At 38.6% G+C, this 22,054-nt stretch overlaps 1 protein-coding gene across 1 annotated transcript in view; it reads right to left on the bottom strand.

Annotated features, from left to right (window-relative positions):
- pot1 (protection of telomeres 1 homolog) overlaps positions 1-22,054 on the bottom strand; it is a 79,996-nt gene that overhangs the window by 42,876 nt on the left and 15,066 nt on the right. Inside the window, exons 2-9 of the mRNA XM_035157113.2 lie at positions 20,684-20,817; positions 19,116-19,188; positions 16,178-16,278; positions 11,276-11,383; positions 9,533-9,607; positions 6,321-6,447; positions 2,944-3,074; positions 2,535-2,828 (exon numbers count right to left, since the gene is read on the bottom strand). Of these exons, the coding sequence (XP_035013004.2) occupies positions 2,535-2,828; positions 2,944-3,074; positions 6,321-6,447; positions 9,533-9,607; positions 11,276-11,383; positions 16,178-16,278; positions 19,116-19,188; positions 20,684-20,803 (1,029 nt within the window). The 5' untranslated portion in view covers positions 20,804-20,817. The remainder of the gene's footprint in view (positions 1-2,534; positions 2,829-2,943; positions 3,075-6,320; positions 6,448-9,532; positions 9,608-11,275; positions 11,384-16,177; positions 16,279-19,115; positions 19,189-20,683; positions 20,818-22,054) is intronic.

Genomic DNA, 22,054 nt, shown 5'->3' with positions numbered 1-22,054 from the left:
AAGTGGAAATTTGCTTTAACAGGGAGCGTAGTCGGAGGAACAAGGAGAAACGTGGCAGCTACCTAAAAAGACAAGTTTCATTAACATCCACAATAAGAACAAAAACAGGTGAGAGTGGCTAATAAAAGAAGACAGGAGGAACAAATGGATGCAATCTGACAGTAAACAGCCTCCTGGGAAGCTTCTGGGATTCCCTTTTCTTTTTGTGTGTGTATGTTAGAAATGTCTCAGCATCACCACCATCACTGATGATGTTAACAGCGGCACTGCTGTCACATCATGTGGATGTAACCTCACGCTTTTTCAAGGAGGGTTAAGGGTTTGCATTTCCCATTAAACTGGGAACAAGTCCATTTATCAGCTTTTGACTTTGTCTTTCTGTCTGCATGTGGAATGCATATCTCCCGAACCATTCATATAATCAACTTTAATCTTGGCATGTCCATTCTTAGTCATCATGGGAAGTGCAGGGACAAGTTTGGTGCGATTTGGACATGCAATAGGTTCAATATTATAAAAGTGAATACATAAGCGCCCAGTGCTCTGTAACGATCTGTATGTGAGAGCTCTACAGCAGTAGAGCTTTTATTTTAAATGGTGGAATGAGTTCCCCATTGACATCCGGACAGCAGAAAGTTTACACATCTTCCGCCGCAAACTAAAAACACACCTCTTCCGACTATACCTTGAATAACATTTTTAAAACTAACAATTTAGTAGCACTTAAAATGGCACTTACTTATAGCACTTTGTAGTTTTGCTCTTTTGAAGAAATTGTACTTTCTCTATTCTTGTTGTTCTGGGTTTGTACCCTCATGGTTGAATGCACTTATTGTAAGTTGCTTTGGATAAAAGCGTCAGCTAAATGAAATGTAATGTAATGTAATTTTGAAAAGTTGTGAACTTGGGTCTGAAAATTGTCTTGATTGCTTAACAGACCTGTATGAAAAAATTAACCACTGCAGTAAATCATTCAAGCTTATATACAAACCGCAAACAAGAACAGTAATAATCATTTCATGAAAAACATTAACTATAAAATCTTCACTGCAGATAAAGCAGGTACAATAAACGCAAAGTTCACTCTGCACCATAGACTGTTTATAAAGAGCTCTGCACACAACGTCCAGCACACAAACAATAAAAAAGTGACAGTATATTGTAGAACTGTTTGAGGAGGACTCACTACTGACAAGGAATAATTCTGAAGTAGCTCCGGAGCATCAACATAGGACAAACAAACAGCACATTCCAAACAGGCAGGTTTAGAATGGGCACTGCAATATATAATTCCTTCTTTTTCTACTGTATTTTGGCAGTCTACACGCCGACGCTGCACTTTTTCTGCGTGATGTTATGACGCCAATTGAACTTCCTGGCATAGCACAAATAGATCTCATTTAGTACCTCAATGTACTTCCATGTTTTTCAACGTACACTGCTCAAAAAATGAAGGGAGCATTTACATCACAGATCAGATCTTGACGAACAAATTATACAAGTGGAAAATCTTTACTGATGTACATTGTATCATTTTTTGAGAGCAACATTACATAACTAAGGTCAATAGAAACCAAAATCCATCAACCCATTGAGGGCTGGATTCAAAACCACACCAAAAATCGAAGTAAAAAATTGAAATTACAGGCTGATCCAACATGCGTGAATTTCATCACAGCAACTCATAATGTGACTCATTAGTTTGTATGGCTTCCAGGTGCCTGTATGCACTCCTGACAACGTCTGGGCACTCTCCTGAATTTTTTTTCTCTATGTCACAAATGGCTTTTTATAGGGTTTACCTGGGTTTATAAATCTGCGTATATCCACTAACCTTGGTGTAAAAGAGGTATAAGTATAAGAACCCCACAGCCACAGTGACTCCAAACCTGACTGTGTTCAACTGTGCTTTGTCCACCTCCGCCTGCTAGTTCTGCAGCATGACTCTGCTTTACCACAGCAGTTCTGCCAAAGTCTGTTCTCCCTTCAGATAGTGTTGTCATTGTGTTAGAATAATGTAATCTGTCGCACCCCTGTGGTTGTTGTTAAGGTGTGCATTAGGTTCAGATTAAGGTAAGGGGAAAAACATAACACAGAAACAGGCTATGGAGCATTTCCAATAATTTGAAAAAAATATTTTGAACTATAGTGACCAACTCTGTACAGACATAGAAATACACAGATTCAGAAAACTCTGACATTAAATATCATCATCATAGCAAACATTGGTGAGAAACCATTCAGCAAGCAGACGGGCTGGAATCTTCTGCTCGACTGGTAGATCGATGGGACCTCATCTCATTTGTCATTCGTAACTTTCATAAGAATAAAAAACGCAACCTCAGCAGCTGTCCAGGATTAATCTATTATTATTAACAGTGAGAGTGCAGGGGGTGACCTGTTGTGTTCGTTAAAGGGATTTGAACTTAGACTCAGTTATCATTTTGCCTAGTAGAATTTCTTCAAGCACAATGATAAACTGTAACCCCACATAACATTATAAAAACAAATCTGTTTGTATATGTATACGTTACCCTCAGCAGGGTGCAGGTGGTGTCGATGGGGGCTTTGGCCAGCAGCTGGCAGGTCAAGTCGAAGTAAGCCTTGGGCTCAACGGCAGACAGTGGGATTGTGGGCACCGTGGGCAGGAGAGTCTGGCTGGCTGCCCAAGATCGCAGCCCCTCCACAGTGCTACGGACCTCCTGGTCAAAGTGGAAGGAGCGGCTGGACGTCCGTGGCTCCACAGCTGCACCCACTCCCCCGTCAAACGTCAAGACAGAGAAGCCGAACGTGTTGACGAGCGTGATGGAGTTGTTGAAGCACTGAGCCTGCAGAGAGACGTGGGATCATTTATAAGTGATCACTTTTCAGCTGGAATGTATACAATCAAGTTTGTTAAATTTCAAGGTAACAGGATATGGTGACTGAAGAAGCAGGCTGCACCTTGACTCTGTGCATGCGGACAATGTCTCCGATTTGAAAGATTTTGGGATGGTCGTCCAGCTTCTCACAGAAGAGTGTGCAGCCAATCTTCTCGTTGGACTGATCGGTGATTTTCAGGCTGGAGCAGTAGTCTGTGGGGAGAAAATCGAAATCAACAAAATAAATAGAAGCACAAGTCATAATATATTTTGTTGATAGTAATGAAGTAAAAATAAAAACTTTGGGAATACGTTGAGGAGCAGATCTGTGGTTGTCAATTGGATATACATATAGACTATAGGTCACAAGCTGGTTATATGTTTGCAAAACATCAGAACATATTTAAACTTGAAAATCTTTCCCCCCTTTCTAATCTTACTTTCTGACATAACCCAACTTGAATGGTTTTAGAAGATCTTGATTTTCAGGCAGTAAATATAATGTGTTAAAGACTGGTAGTACCACTACTTATACTACTACTACTAATACCACAGTAGAGTAACAGCACAATGTCATGAGAGAAATGTCAAAGATATGCACGGAAAAATTATCTCGGCCATGATTTCTTAATGACACAATTTCATTGATCCTGATAAATGTACATCGAAATTTTAAAGATTTTAAGAGTTTTTATGCATATGTGGCAATTGACGATGCCAATGGGGTCTCCCACACATCCAGAAACAAACATATTGCTTTTCAGTATGTTTTTATTCTTACCACATGTGAGAAAACATAACCCGAACTCTACTTAAACTTGCCAGCTTATTTCAGCTGGCACCTCGGCTTTGCAGCTCCGCTCAGTCTCTGTCTCATGTGTCTGTCTCCATGTGTCTCTCATGCTTATCCCTCTGGCAGCTCTGCTGCTGCCTTGTGAACCAGAGGATCAATCAGCCAACAGCCCTCAGCTACTCTGATTATTCCTCTGGTCCAGGTGGATGTGCTCTCTGAGCCTCCTCCATGCCCACAGTATAATTCATACTTTTTGTTTAACTATACCACCGTCAAAGATCTAGCATTGATTAGTCCCTAGTCCTCACAAATAACGCCAAAATAAACAAGTATGAATTTTCACATACACATCACAGCACGTGATGTGTATGTGAAAATTCCTTCTCGCAGCAAAACATTTTTGCTCATTAGCCAAATCAGTAAATATAAGGGCTTTTTTGATGGTTAAGATTAGGTTTAGAGGCAAGAGAATACATTATTTCACTGATTGCCTTCACTGTGCTTGTGAGTGTTTGGGTTTCCCCTTATGTCTGATCAGATGGATTTTTCTAATATCTCTGTTTACTTTAAGACGCCCGAGGGTCCCGAAAGACCAGGATGATGAAGTTTGGACAGTTTCCACATGAGACACTGCTTTCTCTTTATTACCTCCCCAACACGTACACACACAGTACACACTTCATCATCCTGTCCTGCATGGCTGCAGGTCAGCTCAGACTGAGCAGTCTGTTTAATGTCTTATCCTTTTGCTCTTTTGAGTGTTAACAGCTCACCACCTCCTGTTCCTCAGGTCAAACTGCTTCCTCTGCACTTCATGCTGATGTCAGAGTCAGTGTGTTCACAGGTAAATAAAGATAATGACTAAACAATGTTCTGGTGGTCCCTTTAGTTTAGGTCAGTGCAGTTTCTTCTTTAATGCTGACAGGTACTGACAAGTGGCCTGTTCCAACAAAAAGTCCATTATAACACCCAAACACCAGCATCTGACTTGGGTTTCTTGGGGGAATACATATAGGAGCAGTAGTTATTTGTAAGAAATCACAGCAAAGGTTGTTGTTTTTCACAGCACACTCAGTCATCATCAAGGTGAGAGGTAAAACATATGCTTTCTGAGGATGTGAGCTATATACCCTTCACATACTTGTAAGTGATCACACTGTACAACTAAACAAAATAATACTGGTAAAACAAGACTGTGGTGAAATGATTTGAACTGCAATTTTCTGATTCTCTCATAGGAATGTCACAGATGGCTCGCTGTCCCAGTGGCCACTACTCAGCTGAGTCCCTGTAGGGAGATCATTCCTCTCTCACTCCCGTTCCTCTCCCAGAACCATTTTCTTTGACAGTTTTCAGACTGTATTATTTGAACCCATCATATGTGACAGCTGTAATTTTGACAGATTTTCTCCCTTGTTCATTTCTGCTGTAAGACTTTGGGAGACTTGAAGACACTCATCTTGGATTTATTTCCTCTGTGGCCTCAAAACATGTCAGAGCAGCATCAAGAGACTCCTGCAAGTTATACTGGACTAAACAAACACAATTAAGGTTGATTGACTCAGAAAGAATCACACTAAGAAACACTGAGGCTACAATCCAGAATGCAACACACTGTAAGACAAACTGTGCTCTAGCGGTTATGCTGGTACTCACTCCATTTATAATGAATAGACTGTTTATTATAGAGAAGAAGATAAGATAATTTATTGTTATTTATTAGTCCCACAATGGGGAAATGTGCAGTATTACAGCAGCAAGAGTCAAAAATACATCAGCAAGTAATAAGTAACATGCAATACTTAAGTGTAAGGAATATAAAAAATAAATAGAAATATAGAAACATATGAATGTAATTAAACTAGGATATGCAGTGTAAAGACAGGACAGTGCAATGACAGGTAATTGATATATGTAATTGTTTAGTTTTGAATATCAGAAAAATCGTATTATATATTATTATTCAAAAAATATATATATTAAACAAAAAAATGTTGATTCATCAAAACAAACCTCTGATGCACACTGTGTGTGTGTGTGTGTGTGTGTGTGTGTGTGTGTGTGTGTGTGTGTGTGTTCTGACTCAGCACTGATCACTTCATGAAAGGTTCTCTATTCTTTTCTGCCAATCACATGTGACTCAAAGGAGGTGAAGTGGTTTATGTTTTATGTTCCAGGATGCATTTTCCAATAATAAGAATAATAAGATTAATAATAGTATCAATCATTCGTACATTTTTAAAAGCTTGCCCCGCAAAAAAATCTGTAACACTGCTGCAGAAGGTCTTAATGTCTCTGTCCGTGGTGCTGAAACGGTTGAAATGTTTTACTCTGTTTGGTTTGAACTGCTTTTCACATACTAACAAACTTGTTGCTATTTTAAGCAATATGAGAAGAAGACAATATTGAGAATATTGTTATTGAAATATGACATATTTTGTATTTTAGTTGTTGTAATATTTCATTTACACAGTTTCTTGGTTTAAAATAGTTTTTATACTGTTGACATTTTATTCAATGTATGTCTGACTTGCCTACTAAATATCAGCATTTTAGCATAGCTTTTGTGAGCATGTTAGCATGCCGATGTTTTGTTTTGTTTTTCTGGACTCTTTATTCTTTGGTCACATATTTTGACTATCCTTTGGGCTGAGGCTCACACTGACCTGTTCCCCTGCTCTTGAATGGCTGTTTGAAGAAGACCACCACTCCGTACACGTTGACGACTGATCCAGCCTTCAGGTCGCCCAGTCCCACATATGTATATTTGGGGGTCTTGGTATTCCTGGAAACCTAAGGATAACAAAAAAAGAATTTACAAAAAAGACTAGCAGTCGATGTCAGCATGCTATGCTACATGATGTATGCATTTGTATAAGAAGCGAAAAAGCAGTCTGGGGATGGGAGCAGACTATGATGGAGGACAGATCTAAAGTTTTACCTACTTGCTGAGTGACAATAAACATTTTTATGAGAGTTTTCTATTTAACCTTGGCGTCCAAACAAGCGTCATTTCTTGAAACCACTGAACAAAGCAACAGATTTTTCTATTGAGCCTTCTCAACCTCTTTCACCATTTCGTCAATCAGATGTGATTTTTGAAGAGAATAGCGATGATCTGAAAAATGAACATTTGCTCAAACAGCAGAAAACCGGAGAAAAAGTCTATCCAAACATTTATTTAAGAGAATTTTTTCTAGAGTACAGATCAAACTCACACGAGTCTTAAAACTTTCATCACAAGCTTATGAAAAACTCAAATCTCCTATATATTCTCAAACAATGTGTGTTCTTCTGTCTGTTGTGTCCGTTAATTTATTCTGTTTGAAAATGTTAAATCATAGCTACACCTCACTGGTGCTCCATATTATTAATCTGTTATTAACTTAATATTCTACTTCCTAGGGTTGTAAAGCAATTTGTATGCATATTTTATTATACAACTGAATTTTTAACAGATCATCTCTGCAGTGTCCTTACCCAGAATTCCGAGCTGACTTCCATGTTCGCTGCAAGCTGACAGTCAGACAGGCTTTAATAATCGATCATGTTTTTTTTACAGTTTTGCTTGACATGTGTAGACATTTTTTATTTGTGGAAACTGTCTACACAGTTATGATCTGTGTAAAGGAGTTTTTGACCATCCTTGGACATTACATCTGTACACTATTAGGAGAATTGAGCATGCCTCATTTCACAGATACTCCCTTCTCTCTTCACAGAACCTAAGGTCAGGTTATAGATAAAGGACCAACCAACAGTACATTGTAGTGTCTACGCTCATGGACTTTCATATCCTATTCAGATGCCCCAGACAGAGAGGCACCAACTCAACTCTTTTCTGCATTACATCAGTAGCAAGACATAAGGACCCAATGTGATTTAGGAATGCATACTTTAGGCTTAACTATCCAATAGGATGTGAACACCTACATGTAACATAGAGAGTGACAGCAATACTAGCCTTTCATGGATCTGCTGTTAGAATGGGGGATGCAAGTAGAGGGAGATATATGGGGATGCTGAGGGAGACATCTTCAGACTTGGAGGTGACAATAGCTCATGTTACTCTGTTAGCGTTTGCTTCACCTTCTGGTCTCCACTATATAAAATATAATTTTCACTATATTTCACCCATTCAAATCTAACCTTTTGCAACATTTAGTATTCAGGATTGTCCATAAGCTTTTATTTCAATCCAAAAAATGGAAGCTAGTAGCTTTATAACTTTAGCATGTTCCCACTCAACATTATTTCAAAACCTGCTGAGGTATGGGCAGTTCTCGAAAAAAAACACTGTTTGTCCATTAAAAAGGTTTTAGCGAGCATTGCTCGTTTCTCTCATGGGTCTCAAAATGACCAGACTGTCAAAACTGACAGGAGGGAGAAGGCCTGAAACCTCAGCAGCATGCATGTTACCTGTGGTTTGAGTCAGCAGGATACAGTAGGATCATTTGTACCAAAAAACTCATGGGACGAACACCTCTGATGTAATAAACTGGTGCCTACAGGGAGTTCATAACAAACATTGTGTGATTCTGGTATTTATTTGTGGAAAATGTCTACTAATAATTCAGTTTGATGTATCTCATCTAAAAACACAGCTTAAACCCTGTTGCTAGCATCATTTGTTTGAAACAGGAAATCAGCTCTTATTCTGTATCATAATATCAGTTTTAGCTCTAGGGGACTGAGTGTTGGAATTCTGCACTTTGGTTTAGTCCTGTTTGATTCGGCTTCTGTTTTTATCAAATGAATCAAATTTTTCTGTGATCTGATTTAATGAATAGGACAACCCTGATTTCAATAAAACCATGAGACATGATTGTGACGAGTCTTAGGCCAAATGTCAAGAATCAGCACAAAACAGTCAAGTGAATTACAAACCGTTGATGTTTCAATTTGTAATTGATATGACAAAGTTGTTATGTGATGTCAAAAAATATTTTATGAGGAAATAAAAAGCCAGAAATGTATGGGATATTTTCCCTCTCTTAATGCAAGTGTGTGGTCTTTTAGTTTAAGAGCAGGACTTATTGATTTCACATTCAGATTTTGTAATGCTTTCACTCAAAATACTGCGCTTACACTCAATACATTGCTTGTGCTAAGATTTGCTCTTCCTTTATTCAAACTATGTGCTTGCACTAAACTCTCCTTTTCATGCTCAAGCTGCTTCTTTGTGCACGTCTGCGCTCAGATTTCTACTCTGCTCTTTTTGTTTTTAATATTTCTAGTTTGTTTTTCTGTATGCAAATGTTTTGTGCAATATGTCTGTCAGATTCCCAAACCAATAGCGTACCAAGTGTAGTGTCCTGCCCTTGTTGAGGGTAATTTTGCTGTTCGTAATATTCCCATAAAATACAGGGAAAAGATTTGTACGTAAAAGTACTACACTGGTCAAAGGACAAAAACCCTGAGGATAAAATATAAGCTTCTGCACTTATAAGAGTAACTGAACAGCACATGTGGACACTAAGCAAATGCTAAAGTATCTTAATTTGATCTATTCGTATCATTGCATGGAACTTTCTTTTGTAGTACTATAGTATTGTAAACTATTCTCATAACACCTTTTTTTTCCACTTAGCTTCTACATGTCCTGCACATGCGGCTGATTTAGATTTCTACATTACAAAAACTATGAATATTATTAACTATGTATTTATAGAGGTTTGGAGACCCAAGTGTCAAACACTGTCGTGACTCCTCGCCTCATCATCACCACTGCAGAGACCAGGGGGTCTTGTGAGACCCTGATCCAGCCGAGGTGACTCTGGGACAGTCAGCCACTGACAAAAAGCGTCCTGACAGATACAAGACCTCAACAGCCCTACTCCCAGCAGCCTCTGCAGTTAACCAAGCCTCTAAATCTGACCTCAGAGGAGAGTGTGGCGCTTCTCTTTTTGGCCAAAGGGGATCTGGGGTCAGGAGGAGGCGACAGGCGGGACACCTGAGGGATGGAGACAGAGATGTGAACAAAAGTCTCAATGATGTGTTTTCAGTCAACAGTCACCGCAGCAGACAGACTGCAGATTCTACTGCTGCTGGAGGAAAAGCAGAAAAATTAAAAAGAAACAAAGGAGGAAGGAGAGTGGAATTATATTAGTAACATATGACTTTCTGATGAATATAATCAAAAACAATGTAGAACGACGGAGTTAAATCTAATCTGTCAACACAGATAATTTGTCACATGAGGCACTGGCTATCCTTAGCCTCTTAACCATTCAATTCAATTTTATTTGTATGGTGCCAAATCATAATATACATTAACCCAAGGCCCTTTAAATTGAAGGTCCAGACCTTAAAACTTTTTTACAGAGAAACCCAACAGTTCCCACAATGAGCAGCACTTTGGCGACTGTGGAGATAAAAGACTCCCTCATTAAATGGAAGAAACCTCTAACAGAACCAGTCTCAATTTGGGCGGCCATCTGCCTCGACCAGTTGGGGTGAGCTAGATGAACTCGATGAGTCTAAAACAAACCATTCAGGCTTGGTTTCTTATCCTTGGTATCCAGGATGATTTGATGTGAATTTATTCCACGCCAATACTTTTCTTATATCTAATAATCAGCATGGTAGTTGTTCTGAACCAATCAGACAAACTGTATATACATTGTAAATAATGTTTTTCGAAAAAACTTGTGACATGTAAAATGTCCAGAAATCAACAGATAAGTTCGTCTTTCTCGATTTGAGAAAACGTATTGTAGATGTAGTGATGGCTGAGCCTGCAGGTAAAACATGAGGAGGCTGTAAAATTCATCAGACGTGTCTCCAGTGGTGGAATGTAACAAAGTACATTTACTTTGTTACTGTACTTCAGTACATTTTAATGATATCGGTACTTTAGGTAGATTTATTTTCAGGTACTTTTCACTTTTACACCAAGACATATATCAGCAAATATCTGTACTTTCTACTCCACTACATTTTTATAATGCATTGTCTTACATTATTTTTTTAATTTTTAGAAGTAATCAACGAAGAGAGGGGAATTGGTTGACTGATCTAATCAGAATGGGCAGGTAACGTTAGACCCCACTTTCTGCAGCAGCAGTACTGCTGAAGAAACACCTCAAATAGACTTGAAAGAGGCACCGCCAACACTGATTTAAAATTATGTAGTAGCCCGTTTCATTAGGGAACAGGCTTCACTCAACAAGTACTTTTAATTTGAATACTTAAAGTATATTTAATGGACAGGGTGAAAGCATAACTTCCTTGGCAGAGGAAGTAACATCCAGGCAGTATTAATGTCTGTTCAAAGTGATGCTAAGTTTACCTTCTTTCCTTATTGTTGAGTAGTTTTAATTCGTCATTTTATGAACTCATCATAAATTATTGGTCTGAAAAGAGTCAAATCTTAATTTGAATCCTAACAAGCAGCTACAACTGTCAGATAAATGAAGTTGTAAAGTAAAATATTTCCCTCTAAAATTCAGCAGAGTAAAAATATAAAAGGGACATTTACTTCAGTAAAACACTAGTGCCTCAAAGTTGTACTTGAGTAGTCCTAGAGTAGACTACTAAAGCAGGGATCCTGTTCAAACTGTATATGCATACGTACTGTACATACATCAAACATAACTTGGATGTATACAAAAGTGCTCACATAAAGACAGGCTTCATCTCCTGACAGCAGCAGATTACAGTGGTGCAGGTTGTCCTCATGACCTGTGGAAGATTTGGCCACAGTGAAGCCAGAGGCCACCACCACGTCCTGAAGGAAAACACAAGATAATCAACAACAAGCTGAGAAACCACGGATTAAAACTGAGAGAACAAACACTGATAAATATACATTCTACTCCCCAGAGGGAGGACAGATTGAAGCAGCAGATGTTGCATCTGGGGAGACGTTAAATAAGACTTCACAACAAACCACTACTGGTGTGAAAAGTGGAGATTTCTTTTTGTTTGGCGTGCCAGCTGCCCCCAAGATGGCTTTAAAGCCTCCGCTCAGGGCTGACAAAGAGACAGCAGATAGTCTGAATAATCATGTTACGGAGACACAGCCTGACGAGACCTCTGTGATCTACAGCAAAGCACGGCGGCTCAGACAGCGATGACTTCCCTGCCCTCACCAAGGTTTATGGGGCTTTGGGTTCCATCAAGACAGCACTGTGGGGACACCAAAAACACCATGAGATGCTGCTGAGAGGAGGATTATCCCTGATGTGCTCACTGTCCCCACACAGATCACAGACAAAGTCACGGCTCTGTAAACAGCATCCTAGGTGCTGCTGTGTTCAGCTGAGACAGTATCAGAGCAGACCGAATCCAAACCGTGACAGCGAGCTGGAGCAACCACCATTCTGAGTCACTTTGTGTCAAACAACAGACCTGATGCATGAAGGAGCAAATTAACAAAGTGTGGAGCAGCACAAGCTCAGAATCTTCTTTCAAACTGTGACAGTGGAAACAAGTTGTGACCATGACACTGACACTGACCATAATCACCTTTTAAGGTTAACATAAGCTGCTTTCAGACATGCACTGAACTCCGGAGATACTCCTGACATTCTCAAGAAGGGCTGTATGTGTGCACACAAATGTCGGAGTGAGAGTCTCCGGACTTTCTGCAGACTTTCTCCAGCCAGGCCCCTTGTAAAAAGAGAGTTTTTGGTGATAATGGCCGATGCCAGTGTTGATGTGTCTGCCTGCTGCATCAACCCTCGCCAGATTTCTGTGTTGTTGTGAACGTGTCTGACCGGAGAACCTCCTGCGTTTTTCAAGTGTGAAAGGCAAAGTCCGGATCCAATTCTCCAGACATCCTCCGGAGGTCATGTCTGAAAACGACTATGGTGAACTTGTAAGCAAAAATGCTTAATTACACATCCAGCATTTACAAAGCAACAGTGTCAGTAACATAGAGTGGTGTTTGTGTCCACCTGATGAGTATTAGTCCAATAATCACTCTTGTTTAGCTCTGTTTATGATCTCCACCACTTTCTGAGGAAACTGTATGACTCTTAAGCAAGTAACTGCTCCATGATGTTTAACAACTTGACTGTGTCTGTTGTTTACAGAATATCTGCAAACTGGCAGTAAAATTGACACCAGGAGAGCAGTGAGAGTAAAAAACAACAGTAAATATACGGACCAGACAGCTGAACAATGAGCTGAAACTAAGAGAAACTATTTAAATAGAAACATGGTTTTCACATTGTCATTTGATAGACTCCTTATGTTAAATATTAAATAATATTTCACATCAAACTATAAAGCTGTAAACCTTAAAAGTTCAGTCCTGGTTGAGTTGGTGATACCTGTGGTTACCATGCCAACAGCGAGTGTGGTTTACTAGTTCAGGTCCCACAAGTCTTTGATTAGCTTGTTTCTCTCAGAAAAAAAGAACAGAATCTACTGGTGATGCCATATATTTCATTGCTTTTGTAAAGCTGCTCTGGTTGAACAAAGCAGTAACAGTAAGATGTTCCATTTGCATTAGAATTAACAGGGTTGTTACATTTCCCCTGAAACTAAAATATATGGTGTTTTTGCTCTTCAGGTTGTGGGTCCTCCTCCCTCTAGTGCTTGGCTGTATAAAAGAGGCAGAAGAATTTCAGGACCTCTTGGCAACTTTTGCATCCTGCTTACTTCCATAGTATTTGTGATTTTTTTGTCAGGGGCCAGATTAGTATAAGAAAGTCATCTATTTTGCTCTGACTCTGTTATTGTAAGTTACTTCCATCATTTGTATTTACTAGTAATTTGAACACACAGCCCACAAGCTCTTTTTGGGTGTGCACTGATGGGGAGGTTAAGGACTCAACTTTAATAATTTTTTATTAACTTATTTAAGTATTGTGGTTTAAGTTTTTATGGTTGGTTGGTTGGTTAGTTAGGGTTCATTGTTGTGGCATTTCTTTAAATTCAATTGTCTATATCTGCAAATAAAATAAAAAACATACAAAATAAATATTGTAAAATTGAACAAACACATTTCTCATAGTTCCACTTTAATCTGCTCTCTTCTAAACAAACTTGGGGCATAACACAATCGTGTTACATCTGTGACTTCAAGTTCTAGACCTTTACTGTCAATATACAACAATAATGCAATTACATTCTCATCGTTGTGTGACATGCACCCACATACGCACAAACATTCTTTAAACTGACAAAATCAGCTTTACTCATCCATGAGAATCACTGAATGTGTAGTTTCCTATGACGACCTCCTGCAAATAAAACCAATTTGAATCCAGCACAGGAACCATGACTATTCAAAAAATTTGATTTCATGAAAATCTCCAGGATTAGAACTTTATTTTCAGTGGATTATAGCTTGGAGTTTAATGTTGTTTCTTTCATTATTGTCCAACTCTACCTCCAAATAGAGTTATTTAGATTGTCTGCATAAACTGTCGGCATCAACTGGGCTCCTTTATTTTTTCAAATCACTTCCAATTCTTCAGGAGCTTAACACAGCACAGTGCATATTTTTTACAATACACAAAATGTAAATTAATTTAACGTTATGTAATTCTTCCTCCTTCTCCAGCTTCAAGGGACGTTTGTCTCTGACCTCCTCTCTTTAACAAGAACACTTTCTCTACATTCATATATTATGAAAAAATCTGGTAAATGGAAAATGAACTGTATTTATATAGGGTTTTTATAGTCTTATTGACCACTCAAAGCTATTTACACTAAATGCCATATATTCACCTATGCACATCCATACCGATGCCACAGCCATCAGGGGAATTTGGGTTCAGTATCTTGCACAAAGTAACTTCGACATGTGGACTAAAGGAGCTAGGGATTGAACCACCGCTCTACTTCCTGAGCTCAGTAAAAAATATAATATAATATAATATAATAATATAATACAAATTGTCCCAAGCTGGTTGTTTAGTTATGATAAGAAGCGAAATCGAAGCAGTGAGAAGGCAGTTAATTATACCTTGAAAAGAATTCAATTAAAATCCAAATTCACCTTTACACTCAAGGTGAATTGCTTCATTAAAAAAAATTATCCAATTAAAGCAAAAGAACCTTAAAAGACGTTTGTCTCGTAAGAAAGACACGTTTTGAAACTTAATCAGAATCATCATTATCTTCATCATACTGTAATCTTTCTCTCAATTCCTACTAAGTAAAACTGAATTTAGTTTCATATCTTTCAATTTAATTTCAAAATTTTGTTTCGCTCTGAAATGTAGAGTAAATAAAAACAAAAACTGAAAGTTTATCCTTAAACCGTCTACTTCTGGGAAATATTTGGCACATATATTCGATTTTCTCTCCTCTAAAATAAAATGGAGCTGTTTCGAAAATAATCATCTGTCCTGTTTCAGCAGTCGATAGCAGATGCACCACAAAAGCGAAATAAGAGAGGAAAATGTGATTTGGGGATTTTTTGGGATGTTATTTACTCAAAGATAAGCCTCAAATCAACTGAGGGTGGAATCACATTGAAAATCCAGGGTAATGTACAAGCATGTCATTTTCACTACTCTGTTTCTTTTATATTCATATTTACAGATCAACTTCTGTACATTTTCTCTTTTTTCTGCAAAGTCAAGGTCAATAACCAAAATTCTTCCAGTTTTCAAATTAAATTTTTCCAAGAAGAGGGATTATATTTGATTGAAATTAGTTGCAGTTATGTGCTCACCTTTGAAAAGTTCTTTGTGCTTTTTGCTTGAAAATTGCTCTATAAATTAAATTGTTATGATTATTATATCAGCGTTATGCAAGCGAAAGCGTCTATAGAGTATGTCGTAAACTACTGTTGCCCTCTTGGAATTACTGCTGTGGTAATTCATATTATACTAAATTTGTCAAGATAACAGGTAAACTTAGAGTTAGTATTAAACACAAATTGAAACCGAGATTGCTCAGCCAACGGGGGCCGTATTTATAAAGTATGATCAAATATATTCAATATAAAAAAGCCAGCTAATCCTGTCTCGAGCCTGAGCCTGTTTCAGATAAAAGACTGAGTCTGTCTGATGCTGAGAGAAGCAACCTTTTTTTAAATTGACAGTGCCAAGCAAACAAATTATTTACTGATTATTTACCCCTCTGCAAAGTATTGCGGGACATCGAAATTAAGTTGGAGTTGTCTGGGAAGGTGAAGACTGTGTAAACTTTAACACCAGCAGTGTTTGTTAACACTTAGGTGTCAGAGAAGAGAGTGAAAAAAACTTCTGACTGTAAATTAAGCTGCTTTCAGACGTGCACTGAACTCTAGAGATTCTCCGAGGCTTCTCCTGAAGACGATGTGCGAACGCAAATGTCCGGATTAGAGTCTCTGGATTATCTGCAGGCTTCCTACGCCTGGCCCCCTATTATAAAGTCCACAGAAAGTTGGGAGAATCCGATGTGAGAACAAAGTGGAGAATTCCCCACTGGATTTGCAGTGAGCGAGTGGTGACACTTCTAACACACATAACACTTGCATTAAGAGATGCTTTACACAACAACAAGTTCTTTACCGTCATTAAAATATCAGTTTATAAGTCGAACCTCATATATATATATAGTGACTGAGAGATCCTACCCCTTGACTGCCAGCTTTATCGAAGTCTTTGGCCAGTGATCCAAACAGAAGGATGTTAATGGACTGGTTCTGTAATGAGGTATTTTGCTGGGAGTCTTCTTCTGAAAAACAGATGCAAGAAAGGACAGGAGTCAGCATGGAGAATAAGATGAAGATCACGGGGTGCTGATCATGTATGCTAGATTCATATTTGTAACTACGGATTTGTTAACATTAACTCACAGAGATGGCACAAGACATGACAGGCAGTTCTGATGACCGTACAGTCCTACAGTAGGACTGAATCTAGATTGAAAACACATAACTGAGGCCTACGTAAGTCTACAAACACTACTCTGGGTATTTTTTTAAATATTTTGCTGTCCGGCTTTTTACAAAATATGACGATCAATAGAAACTCTGCAGAGTGTTGGCAAATCTTCACTTTGGAAGACCTTTGTAAACATCTCTGTTTAATGGCTGCCGCACACAAGAAAATGTTCAACTCTTGACCGATTTTAAAAACATGTGAGACCACAGACATGACAGATTTAACAGATTTTGAATCTTATAATGTTCAAAAAGCACACACTGGGCGATTTGGCCAGAACATCAGACCACACACTTGGGATCTCACAAAAACTTGCTAAATCTTCTTCTGCTTCTTCAGATTTTATAAAGCGGTATGCAAACAAATTTTAGGTGCATTAGCATGACCTTCTGACCTGGACTGTGGAACACTCGCGTGATTGAACGTGACTTCAGAAGGAAATAAAACAATAAAATCAAACATGTTTGATATTTATGATTCGGGATCGGGTAGGCTCTGACTAAATTGGTAGCATTATGATTATTTTGAGAACCCCTCACACTTTAGGATTATTTGGGCAGATAAACGGCACAGAGTGACCTCCAGTCAGGAACACCCCTGTATTTGTCGGGTCTAAAATTGGTCCGATTATCTTCTAGTGTGCAGTAGCATTTAGTGAAATAAAATACTGTTTGTGTGTGGACAAAAGGCCCAGACTCGGGAAAAGGTTACATCAAAATATCCCCATCAGTGTTTACAGGACACCAGTCCTATCTCCAGGAAAAAAACAACTCCATCTAATTTGGTAACAATGCATCGTAATGGACCAGCAGTTTTGTGTGGAGCTCCTCAAGGCTCAATTCTTGCATTTCTGTTAATTCATATTTACACACTTTAGTTATTTAATTAAAAAAAAAATCAGAATTGCCAAAATCATTTTAGTGGTTCTGTTTTGTTCTGACCACAGACAAAATACAGCATTTAGGGTATTCTCAATAACATACCAGCAAGTTAATGTAAGCATCTCTCTACAAAAACTTTAAAGACTTCAAAAATAGAAATAGCAGAAACTTTAGAGTGGGAGTCACAAACCTAACAAAGCACCAGGAGGTCAAGCCCTGTACTAAATCTGAAAGTGTCTATAACCCAATAATACAGATGAGGAGGACCTGTTCATCCTGCAGCTAAGGGACACAGCCAGGTGTCACAGAGTTTAAAGGAACACAAGGAAGAATGTCCCTGCCACAATAAGAGCATTGGTTCTCTGTGGCTCTTTAATCAGGCAGCTCAGAGATAAGAAAACCACAGACAAGACAACAATGAGACACACTAGCCTCCATCTGCTTCTACAATCCATACCAGCTTAAAAGCTTAACACACACACCGTTCTGACACATCCACACACACATAGCAAACACTATAAACTCTGCAGTAATGCAGAGCTTATAGTCTCTTAAGGCTACTAGTTTTACTGCAAATTTTCTATGTGACTGTATGATTGATCTCATTGTTTTCAGCAGCAACAGCCGACAATCCTTTATAAACCCACCGTACATGAGTAAGTGTTTTTATTAACTATCAAACGTTTCACTCTTAACCTAATGACAGCCCTGACTTTGAGAAAAAAAAATTATAATTAGACATGTCACCCTTCAGATTCATATAACCCCTCTCTAGTGTAAGTATAAACCAAAATAAGAGTTGTAATGCAATGTAACGCCATACAAAAAATAAGTGTCTAAATTAAACTGTGTTGATTTACTGTCTGAATAGTGATCAGGCCAAGTAGTAAACTGGGATTTAGGGCTATTGCGGATGGGTAGCACAAGCAGATTGGATTAGTTGTAAAAGAGAGCACAGGCCCAAATGTAGGCCGATGCAAAGGTCTAGGTTTGACCCTTAGGATCAAGTATTACGGACTTATATCCCTGACAATACAATTTAGACACATGAATATGTAAGAGATATTTTTTTAATTAGCCATCACAATATCAGAATTTCAAATATTATCGTGGCCAAAATAAATCACAATAATGATATTATCACATTATCTGAATGTTTGAAATAACGATAATAATAATAATGATAATAATAATAAGTCAGCTTCATCTTAAAATTGTTTATTGTACGTTTTATCTTTTGTGGCAGATGAATTAGGCTGAAAATGCAACAAAAGGCTAGTAAATACTAATACCTACTAGGGTTATGAGTGTACATGATGATGCCATTGATGATCAGAGCGATCATAGACCAAATTTTACATTCATTTATCAAATTATTTGTAATAGCAGTGTTAAATTGATATTCAAATTAATTTGGCCCGCTATAGTTTTTTGTCTACATCCTAAATACAACAGATGCGACTCCTGCACACACATGGACACACACGGCTATGATTGCTTAATTTGTGTATTAAAGTCGATATTACAAATACAGAGAGGAGAGAGGAGAAAGAAGATTGCTGGCAGTCAATATGGACTACTCATGTAAGTGGATAACTTCAATGTTAACTCTTACGCTTAATGTTTGCTCCCTCAATACACATTAATATTGAAAAATATTTCCATATGTATATCTCAGAATAGCTATCCAGTGAATTTGTTCATGCTTCAACACGTTCTGTTGTGGAAATGTTTCCAAATGTTTTACCTTTGATGATCATTTTCAAGATGAAGTCGTCAGCTGCTAACGACATCAGCTGGCCTTTACAAATCACTTTCCCCTGGAGAAAAACAAAACCAAAAACAATAAACTCAGAGGCAAACTGAGGAGCATTTAGTTCTGACTGAAGCTCTGCGCGGTTTGACTGTGAGCCTGTCACCGGATCAAAGCCACGTCAGAAAAGTGAGTCGTGCTGATGAGTGCCTCAGGGAAATGAGCTGCAAGACAGACGGTGGATTATTCTGCTGCTTTAGTTTTCATAAATATATACTGGCAGAAAACTAATCAAGAACAACAAAACAGCCTTACTTAATGGAAAAAATTAATTAGTTGGATGTAAACAGATGGTGGCAGGTGACAGATGAATAAAAAAAGGGAATAACTCATGAGCTCTACATGGTGAGCTACACAAAAAATGGTGAATGAAGATGTAAGTCATAAGTCTTTATAAATTCTATGCACAATGAGTATTTAGGCAAAAAGCCAAAACCAATAAAGAGAAAGATACCTGCCAGCTGAACCAGTAATCCAAAAAGACAATTTATTGCAAATTAACTTAATGGTATAATAAAACACACTCGGCTATTGCTCAATATAAGATGATCAAATTCAAACTATTAAAAATATTTGCAACATGAAACTCAGGTTACTAATTAATTCAATATTGCAATTAAGTGTTTTAACATCTGACAAAGGCGTAATGCTGAAAATGTTTTATTGTCCTGAAAGGGATAGTTCACCCAAAAAGATCCAAAGATTCCCTCATCATCTACTCACTACTATGCAGATGGATGGAGGGGTGGGTGAAGTGTTTGAGTCCATAAAACACTTTTGGAGTTTCAGGGGTAAACAGTTTTGCAGCCAAATACCATTGAAATAAATGGTGACCACTTCTTTAAAACAGAAAAAAATACAGAAAAAAATACAGAAAATGTCTCCATACTGCTTCTGTGGTCTCCGGAAGTCCCAACATTCAAATTTGTTTTTGGCCTAAATGTCCTCTGTTATCCTCAGCCCGAAGCCGCTTTGACGTTCACGCTCAAACTGCCCAACCTCTTGACTCAGTTTCATCTCTACAATGCTATCAGCGATGTCTGATTGTTCACTTTCCTCCATGTTGTTTCCCCTTGTTATTAGCAGATGTGCCTCTTCTCCACAGTTGAGTCTCACTCTCTTGTCTGTTTTGTCTTAATTTGTCTTTTCCGTTGTGTTACATATGTTTTGCGTTATATGCACTGATAGATATAAAACAAGGAATTATCTTTTCTGTGTTATTGTCCATTTAGGTTTAAATCTATCTTGATGTTGGGAGGGAGTAGAAAGTACAGATATTTGTGTTAAAATGTAGACAGTAAAGGTATTGTCAGAAAAATACAGTACATGCACCTGAAATATCTAATTAAGTACTGAAACAAAGTATTTATTCTTCTTTTACTTCCTACCTCTGTTTAATCGGATGAACAGACAACCCAAAAACATGAAAACTCAAGCTACTATCCCTGTTGCAGAGCCCTAATAATGAAAAGTCTCCGATCATAGTACTGCTGTGAGCAAACCTTGACTGATTTGTTGGAGTAGTCCGTCTTGGTGGTGATGAGTGGGATGGGAATCCTGGTTTGGTCTGTTGGTACCTGAGCGTGGGGCCCCGCCCTCTCTGACAGCACATAGACAGGCATGACGTCAAGGTGACCTGGAGAAGTGAATCAAAAAATGCAATTTAATTCTTTTCCAACAAAAGATGCAGACACATAAGCTGTATCTCAGTTCAGAGGCTGCATCCTTCAGAGTCCACATCCGAACACTGATTAAGTCACAGCGGTCCAACTAGACTGTCCCATTTCGAAGGGTGCTTCAAATAAAGCTGACAAATGCTACCTTCCTTCCCCGATAACTGAAAGCTCCAACGGATGGATCCTTCCCAGCCCGACCTATCCCAGGATTTATTGCACTTTGCTGACAAACCGTAGAGGAAATGGCGCTGGTAATTGAGACTTTAAATGCTTGAGTATTACCCTTCAACTCAACCAAACACCTACCATTATACATGGATTAAAACTTTCTTGTCATGTTAAACAGCTCTATTGCGAGGCAACAGCAAAAAGGGCGTGACAACCTGGTGATGCTGATCACTGCCGCTGTAGACCAGACGGTCTCATTTGGGTTTGGCCTTTCCAGTCCACGTGGCTCATGAAGAACACCTCATTCGTGGACTGACTAGACAGTGTACTCAGTAGGAGCATAGCAGGAGGGTTAAAGTCTTTGAGGCGTTTCAGAGAGAAACGTAGGAAAGCGTTGGCCATGTTCCCAGCAGGTAGAAAGTTGCTTCCTGTCAGAGCTCGTTAGTTTGATTTCGGGCAGATTTGACTGCCCGAGTCCCTCTGTGGTACCTCTTTGACCGAGGACGGCAGAGCAGGAACAGCCTGGGAGGCAGACGAGCTGTTCACTCTACCGTACAGTCAGCCGCTCAGTCAGGCAGAAAACCCAGCCAGAAAAAAAAGAAAAAAAAAGAATCAAACAAACCTCTCTGATTTAGACCAAAGGGGAGCAACCAGAGGCCTGAATTACAGCAGGTTGAGTGATTCATTCATGAGTTCAGAGCTGGCCTGTGTGAAGGTACCATATAATTTCTGGGTCTGACCTACAAGTCACATCGTCAACTCACTGTGGCTGAAAACTTCACAAACCTCACAGGTCTGCACCTACAACCTGCAGGCCATCACCCCAGACAATAGAGCTGCAGCCCAGATGGATTTCAACACTCTAAACATCAAAATATGTCTTTTCTGGTCAAACTGATTCATGTTGCACACAAATAAAAACAGACAAAAACAGCACATTCCTTTTAGCATCTGCACACAAATGTTCTACAAAAACTGCTGAGGATCAACATGTGATATTAATCATGACATATCAGATTCATAATGTGT

The sequence above is a fragment of the Hippoglossus stenolepis genome, chromosome 5 (assembly GCF_022539355.2).
Source record: "Hippoglossus stenolepis isolate QCI-W04-F060 chromosome 5, HSTE1.2, whole genome shotgun sequence".
Lineage (NCBI taxonomy): Eukaryota > Metazoa > Chordata > Actinopteri > Pleuronectiformes > Pleuronectidae > Hippoglossus > Hippoglossus stenolepis.
This window is presented reverse-complemented; position numbering and strand designations above follow the sequence as displayed.